Source organism: Lygodium microphyllum, chromosome 1, assembly GCF_053477565.2.
Source record: "Lygodium microphyllum isolate KBCC chromosome 1, Lygodium_microphyllum_v1.1.10, whole genome shotgun sequence".
Lineage (NCBI taxonomy): Eukaryota > Viridiplantae > Streptophyta > Polypodiopsida > Schizaeales > Lygodiaceae > Lygodium > Lygodium microphyllum.
This window is the reverse complement of record NC_141135.1, coordinates 96,669,963-96,684,878: the sequence shown is the minus strand read 5'-3', so window position 1 is coordinate 96,684,878 and position 14,916 is coordinate 96,669,963. Positions and strand designations below refer to the sequence as shown.

The following is a 14,916-nucleotide window of genomic DNA, read 5'->3' as shown; positions in this document are numbered from 1 at the left end:
TATACGAACCTCATAGAATCCACCGTGGAATATGCCTCCTGGCATCATAACATCACTTTCTACTTATTATACCATAAATACACACAAAAGGTTTTGGCATTCAAAGACAATGGTTAAAGACCATTGCTCGATCCACTAAGTGATTTGACTAAGTTGTCCCATTTCTCTATTTCTTGAATGTGAGGATAGAATCTGAGTTCCCCTCGTCTTGGAAAGAGCACGAGCTCCCATGTATGTAATGGCTGAGGCTAGAGTCTATGGAAATCTAAGGCTTAATGTGAAACGAATTTGTATTGTGAACATCAAAAGCTCCCATGTATGTAATGGCTGAGGCTAGACTCAATGGAAATCTGAGGCTTAATGTGAAATGAACTATATTTATGAGGTTGGAGTTTTTAAATTTTAAGATTAATATGTTGTGGAGATATAAAAATAAAGAATATTTTAGATAATAAAAAATAAAAAATATTCTTATAAATATAAAAGCTAGATTTTTTAGAGATAAAAATTTAATAAATAATTTAATCATACAATTAAATAAAAAACTATAAAAACATATTGAACATTAATATAATGTGCCTTTATGTGTTCTTTAATTTAATCCATTTGAAAAAATTTACGTAACAAATGACGGACGTTCATTTTGTAAGCTTTAACCAATCAAAAGACTTATTTAAAGGTTGGGTATTTGTAGTCCTTCACACACTGGAGAGGATTTGATTTGTGGTTTACTTGCTAAACATGTGAACTCCTTGCCCAAGTTTTAGATGGGGAGTCTCTTCTATCCACTCTGTAAAGTAACGAACAAGGATGTACTTTTTACATTCGCAACAAATAAAAAAATTATAAATGTATTATTTTTATCTTTTTATAAATTATATCTATTTGGTGGGTAAAGGTTGCGCCCAATTTTAAAAAGTGCATGCCCACACTTTGAAAGGGGGTTGGCCATCGATCACTCTGTGCATAACCAGCCTTAAACGATTTTATTGTAAAGAGTGCTGGCCAAAGGCCACTATGGCAGAACGTGATGAAAAAAGAGAGAGAGGGGGGGCCGACGTGGCAGGCTGAGGTTGCTGGAAGCTCAAGCCCGTGAGAGAAGCCGGGTGGGTAGATGGCTCAATTTTCAGGGACACGTGTCGGGGCCGGGGAGGGGGCACAGTGTTCCCCCTCTTGGGATTAGCGGCGTCCTAATCCTCCCTACAATGATTAATCGGCATTTTTCCTCCCCCAAAAACAAAGGTTAATTTAACAAAATCGAAGGGCGATGCAAAACGAAAGAGGCTCTCTTTTTCTCTCTCTCTCTTCCGTGAAGACGTTTGAATTAATGAATTGAAATATTTACGAACGCCCTCCCGGCTCGCTCTCTCACTCACTCTCTCTCTCTCTCTCTCTCTCTCTCTCCGTGCCTCTGTGTCTCTGTCTCTGTGGCGCAGGGAGAAGAAGCAGACCACCCACCATTTTTGGCTCGGCCCTGTAAGTCTCTCAACCCCCCCCCCCCCGCCCCCCCCACAACCCATTTCCCCCTCTTAATTGATCTAAATCCTATCTGTTCTTATGGCATTTTTGAACTACTTGATTGATTTCTATGGCATTTTTGAAGTACTTCATTAGTTTCTATGGCATTCCTGAATTACATGATCGGAATCCCTTGAGCGTTCCCTTAAAATCTCTCAATCCAAAACATCCATCTAGTGCTTACAACCCCTGCAAGCTCTCTCTCTTTCGAACTCGGGTCATTCATGTCACTCGCTTTGCTTCTCGCGATTCATTCCACCAGTTCTCTCTCCCCCTCTGATGATCCCCATGGCTGCCCGGACTCTTCCCAATTCTAACTTTTCACCTGTTGCATTTGGTCTTTTCCATTGTGGGCCTTGCATCTCTGTAAGCCTCTTTTTGCTCAAGTACTCATTCTCCTCGCTTTATCGTCTTCGATTTTCCGATTTTGTTTGTGGGCGTCACATTTCTGTGCCTCTTGTTTCTATGACAGAGTCCGCAATGGTCTCTTGTGGTTGCAAGCTTCCAGTCCAGCAACAGGGCATTTGCAGCCAACAGTAAGAGGTGTACCCATTTCGTATTTCGTATCTCTCGTGTTCGTCTACAGTATTGAATTGAATCCATTGTGTGTTGTGATGGTTTGGCAAGTCTGTGAGTCATAAAAGATGCAGGAAGGCCACTAATAATGGGAAGATGGCCCTTATCAACTATAGCAAACCCCCTACTGTCCTTTATCAGTAGCATCAAAATGGACTTACCATCCATTGAAGGCATGATTTGAATTGAAATGATTTGACTGGAAATACGGTACAGTGGCCAATGCAAAAGGAGAGAAAGATGATAGTTGGTCAGTTAGATGTGAGCTCATTCGCAGGTATTCTGTGGTGGGAATCCTCTAAATTTTGATTTCTTCAGCTGCTTTCTGATAATGGATCAGCATAACCTGGCAGAAAATCATCCAATACTGAATCAACTGTAGAATACTTGGTTCGTGATTGAATGAAGATAGAGTCTTCTTTGGCACGGTGTTATTGAAAGACTAGTTTGATTTAGAGTACACGTACAGGGTGGCTCTACTGGATTAATTCAAGGTTGTATCAATTGTGACCATCTGGAATCAGCACATATTCTGCAATCCATCTGGGTTGGAGATGCACTTTCTGCAAATATACACTGTTGTAGGCTTTTATGCTGGCACTCACATCCCTAAATAGCCTATATGTGTTTTTGTTTTTGTAAAGGAAACTTGATGCTTCGGTTGCTGGTCTGACACTCTTATATTCATGAAACAATGCACAATATATTCACCTTTGAAGCTTACTTTAATCTCCCTTGTGGAGCTTTTCAGATTTTGACTGATTATTGTTGTTCATCACAATCCTCAATAGCAGAGTTCCTATCAAGACAAAAATAATGTTTGCCCACCCCTCTGCAGAAGCCAGCATGTCTTTGGCTGGGGGAGCAAGTCCGACTACACTTCTTTGCTGCTCTTGTGACCCTACCAGGGTATCATGTGCTGTTACCTGCACACATATGCAAAGTGCTAGTATTAAGTTTCAAAAGGGGTTCCTTGGAACTGTTATTTCCAAGCCCAGATGTGGAGTAATGAGTTGTCAACAAAAAATGCCACTTTTGAGCCAGGCAGTTTTGGTTGCTCCAACTGAGGTAAATCAATTCTCTCTTAATCAGAGTTTTTTGCAATTTCATGTCTCATTTCAGCTCGGTTGGAAAATTTCTTCACTCTTTCATTGCTCTGCATTATAGAGATCATATGAAATCCTATTTATGGATAGTTTTTCTCATTTAAGTACAAATGGAGGTCCTAGAGAGGAAGAACATAGAAACCACATAATTTGGTCATATAGAGCCTCTAACATAAAAACGACACACATTGCCTGTCAGTTGCTGTCATAATCCCCCCTTCCCATACTGGTTCAACATTCCTGTTCCCACCCATTAGTTATTCTAGCATGGACATTTCCAGCTGAACCTCTCTAGCATCTGAAAGGCTTTTAGATTTACTTGTCTTGAGAACTTGCAAAGGCAGAGGTGCCAAATATAAGTGTTATGAAAATAAACACTTTTTGATTATAGAAGGTAGCTGCCCGATTTTGTTGTATTGTGTCTTTAGAGCAAGATTTTTAGGATGTCTTTTTCATTGAATGTATCTTACACATCTATACCATGGACAGAATTTTCAAGAACATACGTTTGATGGAGGGTTGCAGCTCAAAGTACGTTCATATAACCCAGGCAACATTTCTTTTTCATGTTAATTTATTTCTTCTGTGTGCTGAGTACATTTTATGTTATTTGTGAAAGGTTAAGGTTATGGGTGCACGCTTAGGGTCTCCTGGAGCAGTGGAGTTCCAGATCAGCAATTGCTACTTGGAATCTCCTGTACTTCATTGGGGATTAACAAAGTCTGGGAAGAGGTATTCTGATATAACAACTTCTGCACAAAATACATTGACAAGAGAATTGCTTTCTGTTGATACATTGAAAAATATAATTTCACCAGGAACTGGGTCCTGCCATCAAAATGGCCAGAAGGAACACGTGATTTCCAAAATCAAGCACTGCAAACTCCATTTCGTAAGGTCAGTGTCTCTTCATTAATAGTGGGAATAAATGATTGATGAATGGAATCAAGAATATGCCTTAATAGTCCTTTAACTCTAAAAGGTTACTTGCATATTTGTTTGTGTATTGTCAGTCTGGTGATATTGCATTCCTCACAATTGAAATTCATGATTCGAAGTTTGAGGCTGTAGAATTTATATTGAAGGATGAATCTTCGAATCAATGGTAAGATTTGCAATTTCGACTTTAGCTGTGCCTTTCTGATATTTTTGGTTTGTTTCTAAGAGGTTCCTTCTGCACAGGTTCAAGTTTCATGGGGGCAATTTCCGCTTGACACTGCCAGAGCCAGACACAAGCATTGAGTACTCCAGTATCTCTATACCTGAAGAGCTAGTGCAAGTTCAGGCTTATTTGCGGTGGGAAAGAAATGGGAAAAAGAACTATCCCCCTGATCAACAAGCGGTATGCTTGAATTCAGCTGGAAACAGTCAGCCATTAGCAGAACAAAGCTTCTTCCCTCCTTTACTTTCTTTGTCTGTTAAGATTTCAAACTTTTTAATTTAAACAGAGGCATGATATCTGCAGGAGGAATATGAGAAGGCAAGGAAAGAGCTGCAAGAAGAAGTTGCTAGGGGTGTGTCTCTTGAGACGATATGGGCAAGATTACTACCCAATGAAGCTGATGACTCAACTGTTAGCGATAATGGGCCAGACTCTAAAATGGAAATCCCAGATGATTTGGTTCAAGTGCAATCTTACGTAAGATGGGAAAAAGCTGGAAAACCCAATCTTACTGCTGAGGAGCAACTCGTAATGTTCTCCCCCTAATGTCTGCTCTCTTTCTGAAACTGCTGGCATTGTATTTGCCAGTCCTGTAAACTCTTGAAAACTGGTGGCTTATTGGTTAAATGTTGCCTCTTACAGAAGGAGTTCCGAAAAGCTTATAAGGATCTGGAAAAAGAGCTGCTTAGCGGAGTTTCTCTAGAGGACTTGTACAAAAGATTGCTACCTAATGCTGAAAAGGATGGCAAAAAAAAAGGAAAGAGTTCAGGGAAAGGGAGGAAGCAAACCAAACCGCGAATACAGAGGAAAAAACGGGATCTATCAGAGCTTATTAGCTCCTATAGAACCTCTCAGATGCAGCAAAATGGTCCTGCTCCTTTGTCCACAACAAAGGCTACACCTATAGAACTAGTTGCTGACAGGCTAGAACTTGGAGGCACAGCGCAGAAGAAACTTTTTAAGCTTGGGGAGAATCATGTTTTGGTAAATAAATTCCCCTTTCATGAAGATTACTTATTGTTTTTTCTTAAAGGTTCGTGAATTAGGGATTAATTTGACCATCTGGCCAGCATGCTAAAGCCACATGCACAACCAAAAAAGCCAAAACCTAAAAAGCCACATGGCTGCTAGCAGAAAAATGGAACTTATCGCAGCCCTTGATGACTAAGAGTGTGCTGCACCATTTGATACACTCATTGTGTTCCTCCGAAGTTTTGGTGTGAACACTCTCTTATCCATGGGCACTTTTTACCTTCTAGTTGGAGAAGGGTATTTTTCCTTGTGTGAACACCTATTAGTGGGTGTGGTACTTAGTATTTTAGGGATTGTACTTTCATATCATTCTCACATAGTGGATGTGGCCTTCTAGCAGTCTCTTCCCTCTTGCTGTTCATTTGTTTTTCTGTGAGCGAGCGAGCGAGCGAGCGAGTGTGTGTGTGTGCTAGCTACTGAATCCTAACCTAATAGTGGTATTAGAGCCATACCTCCACTCAACCCCTGCCACCCTTGCCGTATCCGTTGTTGAGCCTCAAGCTCGGCTTCTCTCCTCTTGGTGGCTGATGGTGTACAAACTTCAGCCTTGTTGGCTACAGACTCGATATTGCTTGTGCCAAGCCTCGTCAATTGTTGCTGCTCCCCTGTCCCTTCATTTGCGCAATGTGTCCATCAAAACCAGCCATTGTTGCATCTTGTCCTGTACGTTGGTAGTCTCGCTTTGTGTGCTGACAACTCGAGTCAATCACATGAGGTCAAAAGCCCGAGCTAACAGCTTGGTGATCTGCCTCGACAGCTTGTGTTTCTTTATTACGCTAGTCCTTGCTCCATTGAACTGTGCACAGCCTGTCCACACTTGTCATCTCTGGCCCAATAGTTCTGCCGTCTCCAGTCCAATGGTACGCATTGCGCCAAAGCACAGCCTATCAAACCTGTCGCCTTTGCCTTGATAGTTTTGGTATTGACTTAGCTAAAGTGACAACTTCATTTAATGCCTTGACAGCTTGTGTCGCACGACTCGACAATTTCAGTTTAAAAATAACATTAATTTTTATCCCTTCAATAGCCTTTGAGTTACACAAGCTCTTGTTCACATGCAGTCCCTCCACGCGCTCAAATTTTGGGGATCTTTATAGCAGTCATCGATTTCCACCAAATATCTTTAAACTAATTGGGGCTTTTGCATGAAAATCCCAAATTTCACAATTTCATGCAAAAAATTTGGGGCTTTTTATCTTCAACGCAAAATTTCATCAAATTTCAGCAAATATATTTGGGGCTTTTATGAAATTTGTTCAAATCCATCAACATTAAGGCTAATTATACCTTCTTTACCGACATTCACAGGCAGTGGGGCCTTTTTAGCTGCAAATTTTTCTTTGCCATCATCAGTTTTGCTAATAATTGAAAGTTTTTTGGCCTTTTCTTTGCTTTATTCTTGTGCTGTACTTATATTTGTACTCTGGACAACAATTGGTCACAAATACCAACAATTTGTAACAAGGAATGATAGGGCAAAATTATTTGCCCAATATGTTTGGGGACTCCGATAAATTGAAGGGCACTAATTATTCCATGTGGGTATACATGATGAAACATATCTTAGTTGCTGAGTAGCCTTCGGGCTATGTATGTGGTTTAAAGGTTAGACCTACAGGCCCCGCTACACAAAGTGCCACAGGTTTATCTAGCTCATCCATTGTCACAAGTGGATCTTCCGCTCTAGCCCTAGCTGCACCTCCCATTGCAGATTGTTTGAGATGGGATGGGCATGATGCCCAAGCTCATGCCTTGATTGCTCTCTTGTGCAAAAGATAGGTTATCCGCATATTTGATTGTGCACAAAGGCCAAGGATGTTGGGGATAAGCTTGCTTCATTGTATCAGGTACATGATGAAGCTTGTGTAGCCTATTTGCGCAAACAACTTGAGATGGAGCACATGATAGAGGGTGATTCAGGCAATTTATATATTATATGTGTCAAGGACATAATGGAGCAACTTGCAAATATTTATGAAATAATTTCTAATGTCTCTTTTGTTTCTATAGTCTTGGCAGGCCTATTGATACTTATCAGAGTTTCGTTAGTACACTTCGCTTACTTGCAGAAGGAGATGCCAATGTATACATATTTGATGCGTTGGTGTCATTGTTATTGCAAGAAGAGCAATCAAGGGTAAATTGCTCTAACATAAGTATGAAAATGTACTTGGCATAAAGAAAGAATTGCTTTCAGTTTTAGGCATTGCATGTGTTGATTTTGTGGTTAAATTCCACATGGATCGATGTAGCATCTATGACTGTAGTGATAGGGATGGCCTCATTGTCACTGGTACATTGTATAGTGGGTTCTATCAACTTGATTTATATGAGATGAGAGCATTAGAGGATGCATTACATGTTGATGCCACCATTATGGATGACACTGAGTTATGGCATGCTTGGTTTTGTCATGTTAATTATGGCATTTTTCCCATGAACGTTGAACATTGCTTTGCCATTAGTTAAGAGGGAAGCAATAATGGATGCAAGATAGAAACTATGGAGTAGAGGAGGATTGAGAGAGAAAAGAACATATGAGAGTTATGTGGGTACAACATGAATGGTATCCCTGTTCTTTGTTATCTTCACCTATATATGACTATACATTGTGTATATATACAAGGGGTGCGCGCCTTGTCATAAGCCATTGGCCTTTACCCCAACAATCAATGTATCCAAAGACTTTTGAGTTGAAGGTAAAAATGGCAAGAAAAAGAAAAACATGCCAATCATAGGTGTACATCACGTTGAGATAAACATGCAAAGAATACAAATTTAACCTCTACATGACTAAACATCTAGTCTAACAAATTCTTGGGTGTCATATCCACCTCAATAGGATACTTGACGATGCAGTCCATTTAATTTATGCTATACACAAAACAAGGAAATTGTTGTGGTCAAACTTAGGTGTTTTTGGGAGCATGTCACTCCTTCAAAGTGTATAGGTGGCATTGCTCTTTTGATGTCAAGAAACACATGGTGGCTTTGTTAGCATGTCTATTTTAGTCATTTTAGTTTACCATCTCCTGGTTGTGAGCTCTTGTCAGAGTTTGACGAAGACAAAGGAGCTCTGGTAGTTTTAGGTGTGTATTTCCTCCAATTGTTGGCTTCTTGTGTGCAATTCTACTACGACCAACATTACGTCCTAGTAGTTGACCAGCATTTATGGCACTCTTAAGGATAGGTTGGCTAGTTTTGGACATTTATGGCTATATATAGCCAACCCTCCCACTTGGCAATTACTTATAAGCTTTTTCTAGTCTTTTATCCTTCTTGGTAGGTGCATACTACGATACTCCGACACTCTGTAATTGGTGCTACCATCGTCATCAGTCTGATCTAGTGCCCTCACTAACACTGTGGGTTGCATGCAAGGATTGGTAAGTCTCCTGCTTCCTGCTTGTCTTAGCATTCTTTATTGTTTACTGCTGCAGATTTCATTTTCTATTCTTGCAGTTTCTCTTTGTTCCTTTGTCTTTGTGTTTCCGTTCCTTTCCATTGTGCACTTTCATATTGTCGTGTCATGCGCGGACATAGTGTGTAAAACTCTGGAGTGCATCATCCGACTTTCTTATTGATCTAAAGAGTCAATGCCATCTGAGTCATTAGTGATAGTGTCAATGGCATGGATGGTTCAAAAATATTAGATTTTTGAACAATTTTAGCTTATTTTTGATATTTTGGATATTATTTATTGTAAATATCCTGAAAAGCTAGGAAAACTTCTAGATTAGGGTGGCATGCAAAAAGCAAGTTGCTTTTTTAGCTAGTTTTCAGATTGTTCATGAAAAAGAAAGATGGGCGAAATCGAGTGCGTCGCGATCGCAGTTGACAGACAGAAAACATCACTTTAAACTAGAAGAAGAAGGAGTGAACTGGGAGAATCTATCTTGAGTAGGTATCTCGGGGTTTTACCCCCCTTTCAGAGTCAACGGAGCCATCAGATTTGGGTTTTGAGCAGTAGAGAACAAGCTTTTGTTTTGATGCACGTTTTTGGTCTATGAGGGAGCTCTAGGAGATCTAATGCTCGGAGATTGCTTCTAAGTGGTGCCAGATGAGGGATTCCAGGTTCTATCAATACATATTGATTCGATTCATTGTGCTTTGCCTTTATTGTATTTATCTCTTGTTTATTTTTTTTCTTCTCTTCCATCTTCCATCTCCTATCTCTACTTCCTTTCATCTTTGATTCTCGGTGGATACGACCTTTCGACTAAAATCCCTCAGACAATGTGGTATCAAAGCATGGTATCATTGTTTGAGAGAGACACAGAGGTTCTGATTCTTACAGAGAAGACTATCCACATTCAAAATGCAGGTATTCATCCTTGTGTTTGTTGAGAACATTGGCTTCTGTGTGTGGGTGTCACGAGGATGTGAAAATTTGATGCTTTGCTTATGTTTAATTGACATTTGATTAAAGGATTAATCAAATGTGCAATTAAAAGATGCACATGTGTTGCACATGTGAGGTGCAAGCTACTTTTTCACAATTGAAGACCGAAGGACCTTGTGAAAAAGATGGGTGTCAAAGGCAAAAGTTGTAACAAGTTACACTCGTTAGATTCTAGGTGAATTTTGGTATCAGTTTGCCCCTAGGACCATTAATTGGCCATTAAGTGTCAGTGGTGACACTAGGGACTAGGCATTAATTAATGGATTAATGCTTGTCCAAGGGTCAATTAATGTATGGGACTCTCGTCCTAAGGACGATCTAGCAAATGGGACTTCTATGGACCGTGTAGCTTTATGATATTGCCTCAATTCTCGAGCCAAATCCTTTCTCTTTATGAGTTTGTCAGATTTTGTCCTGGTGCATGTTCGCAGGTTGAAGATTGTGGTAGAAGTGTGGAAGAAGCTTGCATCTTTGTATCAGCAGAAGACGTTTGCCCACAAGATTGAGAAGAAGTTGCAAATGCTCAGTATTGATGACTCCTTTTCCATGATGGAGCACATCACTAAGTTGGGGGACATGAGGGGTGAGCTCGCCTCTCTTGGTTAGATGATATTCTTTGAAGACATGGCTATGATCCGTTGAACTTAGGTACCATCTCCTTAGTTCAATGTCCTCACTAGCCTTATCACATCGAGGACTCGTGAGACGCTCTTATGGGAGGAGCTTTCCTTGCTTGCCTTGGAACATGATGAGTGACTTAGAGAGGTTGGGGCTAGTGGTTTTGGCTTCACCAAGGCATTTATTGTAGGTATAGGTGGAGGGAAGAAGAAGAAGAAGAAGAAGGAGAAGGCCAAGGAAAAGAAACAAGAGGACAAGAAGGATGAGAAGAAGGAGAAGCAGCCCAAATACCCACACTATGGGAAGGGTATTCATCTCAAGGGATTTTTGGCTATTTATAGCCATTTCTCGCGTGGCAGTCAGTCAGATTATCATCTTTTCTCCTTCCTTGGTAGGTGCACGCTTTGATTTGTCATCTTTCTCCGTCTCTTGTGTTGCCGTCCTCATCACCTGATCCAGTGCCCTCATTGACATTGTGGGTTGGGTGCATGGATTGATCAATCCTCCTTTATTCAGCATTTATTCCTTGTTCAATGTATGCTTCTTTTCTTCTTTTCTTGCAGATTGTCTCTCTCTTTCTTTGTGTTCGAGTTCCTTCTTCCGTTGTGCACTCTCATACTTTCTACATGACCTATAGAGAGGATTGGCTTTAGAACTCATTTCTAGAGGGGGCATAATCACCATTGGTGACAACTCTACCATTCCTGTTTGAGAAGTGGGACTATTTCCTTATTGTTAGGCATGCAGTCTTCTTTGGCTAGAGTCCTTTATGTATTTGATTTGGGTTTTAACCTCTCATTTGTTCATGGTCTAATATTGCTAGGTACCCGCATTGTCTTTATAGTGCATGTGGAGGGTGATTCTACAGATGTAGTTCTTTGGACTGGTTCCTAGGAGGGTGGGCTTTACACGCTCACAGCCTTAGTCATGAGGTTCTCCCATAAGTGTGGGTTGCTTTGGCATGCTTGTTATAGTCATTTGAACATTGATGCTATTCATTGGGCTTTTGCAAAAAGATGGTGGAGGAACTTTTAGACTTTCCTCCTATTCACACTTTATGTCCTAGCTATTTGAGGGACAAGTAGCATAGGCAGCCACATCCACCTGTTGCCACTAGGAGGGCTTATTTCTCACTTAAAGTTGATACATACCAATTTTTGTGGACCTATGGGCATGGCCTCCCTTGGGAAGGCCAAGTGTTTGATGTTGATTGTAAACCTCTTCAGTTGCTATGTATGGCCTTATTTATTGGAATACAGGAGTGAGGTATACTCCCAATTTTGCAAGTGGAAGGTGTTCAAACTACTTCCAAAGTTCGTGGCGTACGAGTAGATCATGTTGGAGATTTTACTTCTAATCTCTTTTGTTAGTTTTGTAGGGATCACGGTATTCGGGTGGAGTTTTCCCATTTGAACATACCATCGAAGAATGGTGTGGTGGAGTGCAAATCGGACCATGCTGGAGATGGCCCAATTGATGTTGGAGCATAGGGGTCTTTCTCATTCCCTTTGGGGTGAGGCAATGACTATTGCGGTTCACATTTGCAATCGCCCCTCAACTTTTGCATTATCGGGCTTGACTCCATACGTGGCTTTCTTTGGTGAGAAGCCTTTCGTGCCTTACATTTGTATCTTCGGGCGTGATGGATTTGTCCATGTGGATAAGAAGAAGAGGAAGACAAAGCTTGACTCAAAGTCAATGAAGCTCATTTGCATAGCCTATATCACTATCACGAAGGGATATCGGCTCTACATGTGATCTTTGATGAGGTTGTGGTCTCTGAACATCCTATTGATGGCTCTATTACAGGTGATTCTTTGTCATTGATTAACCCTCCCCCACCCTTAGTTCCTCTCCTTTCTTCCTAGTTGTCTCTTAGGACCCTTTCTTTGTCTTTAGTTTCTTCCTTTCCTTCTCCTCCCACCTTCTACACCAGCTTCCCTACCACCTTTGACGGATGTGACTACTTTTTCTTCGCCAAGTACTTCCACCCTCTCAGCCTCCCCTTTGGAGTCTTCTAGGGATGCTTAGCTGTTCCCGCCTTCTTCAGTTGAGGAGGATTTACCTTCACTTACTGAGGGGGAGTCCTTTACACAAATAGGTGCATTGCAGGTACCAAAGGCTACTCAGTCTTCCTGGTAGTAGGATGAGCCTATTCGGATTTCTCTTTGGTACAATGGCTCATGTAGGATTCAGGTGTTTCCCACTTTCCTTCTTACATTTTCCAAGTAATTTCTGAAGTCCCCTTTGGAAAGAAAAATCTCTAGGATGTCGTTCCAAATGACTCCTTCTACAGGTCCATGCAGATCAGCTCGCTTATAGGCCTGGTAGGATAGTTCACTATGGGTGAACTATGCTCTTATGTTGTAGTTCTTCACGATAGAGAGCCTACTACAGTTGAGGAGGCTCTTGCACAGGATATTTGGCATCAGGCTAAGCAGGAGGAGCTCAATTCTATCGAGTGTAATCAAACTTGAGAGTTGGTTTGGAGTTGACGGAAGTGGAAGGTGTTAGGTGTGAAGTGGGTCTATAAAACCAAGTACTTTGCAGATGGTTCCTTGGACAAGCACAAAGCTAGGCTTGTTGCAAAGGGTTTTCCTTAGAGGGTAGGTTTGGACTATTTTGAGACTTTTGCACCTACGGCTCAGGTGTCTACTATTTGAGCTATCTTGGCTCTTGTAGCCCACCACTGTTATGTGTTTATCAGATGGACGTCAAGGTTGCCTTCTTGGATGGCATCCTTGAGGAGAAGATTTATGTTTTACAACCTCTCGGTTTCTTCTATAAGGGAAGGAGGATGTCACGAGGACGTGAAAATTTGATGCTTTGCTTATGTTTAATCGACATTTGATTAAAGGATTAATCAAATGTGCAATTAAAAGATACACATGTGTTGCACATAGAGGTGCAAGCAACTTTTCTTACAGAAGGGTCAATTAATGTATGGGACCACTTTGGGTTGCAAATGGCCTAGCCAATTAATTTTTGGATGGGCAAGGTCAATTTTCTGGGCATGGATTAAGGGCTGAATTAATTTTCAGAATTAATTAATTTTGAAAATTAATTAAATGGCTGGAAATTGCTGAAAATGGATTAAGAAAGCTGCCACTTGGCAAAACTTTCCCATGCAAGTGGGGGAAAGGCTAAATAGGGCTGAAGGGAGAGGGAAATCTCGTTTTTTCATTTTGGAGCTGTTGAGAAGAGGTGTTGGACTGTTGCTGCCAGCTTTTGGGGCCATTTCCCAGCCATTGGAGACCATTTTGGTGATGGAAATTGCATATTCTTGACCTTGGGAAGCTGGCAATTGCTGCGGATGCACTTTCTCCTGAAGATCACAATCTCTGATGCTCCTATTGTTGTTGGTGCATCCGTTTGGGGCTGGTACAGCAGGGCAGCAGCTGATTTTGATCAGTTCTTCGCGACAAATCTCAGAATTTTCTCTCTCTACAGCATTCTCTCATCTCCTTCAGCTTATGCTCAGCCATTCTCAGCAATTCTTAGCCATTTGGAGGAGATCTCAACCATTTTTGGTGGGCTGATCTGTAATTTTTGCAGTAAACCCTAATTTACAACAGAAATCAGGGTTTAGCAGTCACCTTGGGACCCGTGATAGAGATTGAAGGCTCAAGGGACTGAAATCAGCAGCTGATAATTGAAGATTATCAAGGGATTTCAGGAGCCAGCCCATCCTGAATTGATTTGGGGTAGCATTTGGCCAACCAAGGGTCAAATTGGAGAAGTCCTGGGTGAATCAAGGGGCAAATGACCCAAAAGGCTTGCTGGTCATTTATGATGGCAAGAGCAATTGGTTAGCAGGAGGAGATTGAAGAATCTCAAGTTGTACTCCTTCCAATTGAATGAAAGCTAAAGAAATACCGCAAGGGGCGTCAATTTTGGGGCCAACAAGGTGTCTATTGTCCAAGAATGTTATGGTAAAGTGTGTATTTCATTTTATGTGCATTTATTTATTGATGCAATTAACTCTTAAATCAGGTTATCACCACCCATTCCAGGAAGGAAGGTTGGTTTCAGAGGACCATGTCTATAGATTGGGGAAGGCCCTCTATGGTCTAGAGCAGGCTCCTAGAGCTTGGTATTGATTCTTTCCACAAAGTGGCTTCCATTGATTAGCTCATGACCCCAACCTATACTACAAGGTTGAGGGTGATAGGTGTGCTTTAATCATATTGTATGTGGATCATCTTATCATCACAAGGAACCATGCTCAGGAGGTTGATTGGACTTTGGAGATTTTAAGATAGGAGTTTGACATGCTTGGGATCCTACACTTTTTCCTTGGATTGGAGATCTATCAGATGGTAAAGGGCACTTTCATTTCTGAGCACAGATACATCTTTGAGTTACTCTTGGAGTTTGATATGGCCTATTTCATGCTTCATGGACCCAAAGTCCAAGCTTTTGGCAGCATGATATTCCCTTACAAATGCCACCTGTTACATGTGTCTTGTTGGCTTCTCATTTGGCTTATTCGCACTTGGCCA

General features: G+C 41.1%; 1 protein-coding gene across 1 annotated transcript in view; it reads left to right on the top strand.

The window, feature by feature from the left end:
* Positions 1 to 1,312: 1,312 nt before the first annotated feature.
* SEX1 (Pyruvate phosphate dikinase, PEP/pyruvate binding domain-containing protein) overlaps positions 1,313 to 14,916 on the top strand; it is a 113,374-nt gene continuing 99,770 nt past the window's right edge. Inside the window, exons 1-10 of the mRNA XM_087679456.1 lie at positions 1,313 to 1,476; positions 1,991 to 2,054; positions 2,886 to 3,162; positions 3,690 to 3,731; positions 3,820 to 3,932; positions 4,019 to 4,097; positions 4,214 to 4,305; positions 4,383 to 4,542; positions 4,666 to 4,890; positions 5,005 to 5,346. Coding sequence (XP_087535582.1) covers positions 1,999 to 2,054; positions 2,886 to 3,162; positions 3,690 to 3,731; positions 3,820 to 3,932; positions 4,019 to 4,097; positions 4,214 to 4,305; positions 4,383 to 4,542; positions 4,666 to 4,890; positions 5,005 to 5,346 — 1,386 coding nt within the window. The 5' untranslated portion in view covers positions 1,313 to 1,476; positions 1,991 to 1,998. The remainder of the gene's footprint in view (positions 1,477 to 1,990; positions 2,055 to 2,885; positions 3,163 to 3,689; positions 3,732 to 3,819; positions 3,933 to 4,018; positions 4,098 to 4,213; positions 4,306 to 4,382; positions 4,543 to 4,665; positions 4,891 to 5,004; positions 5,347 to 14,916) is intronic.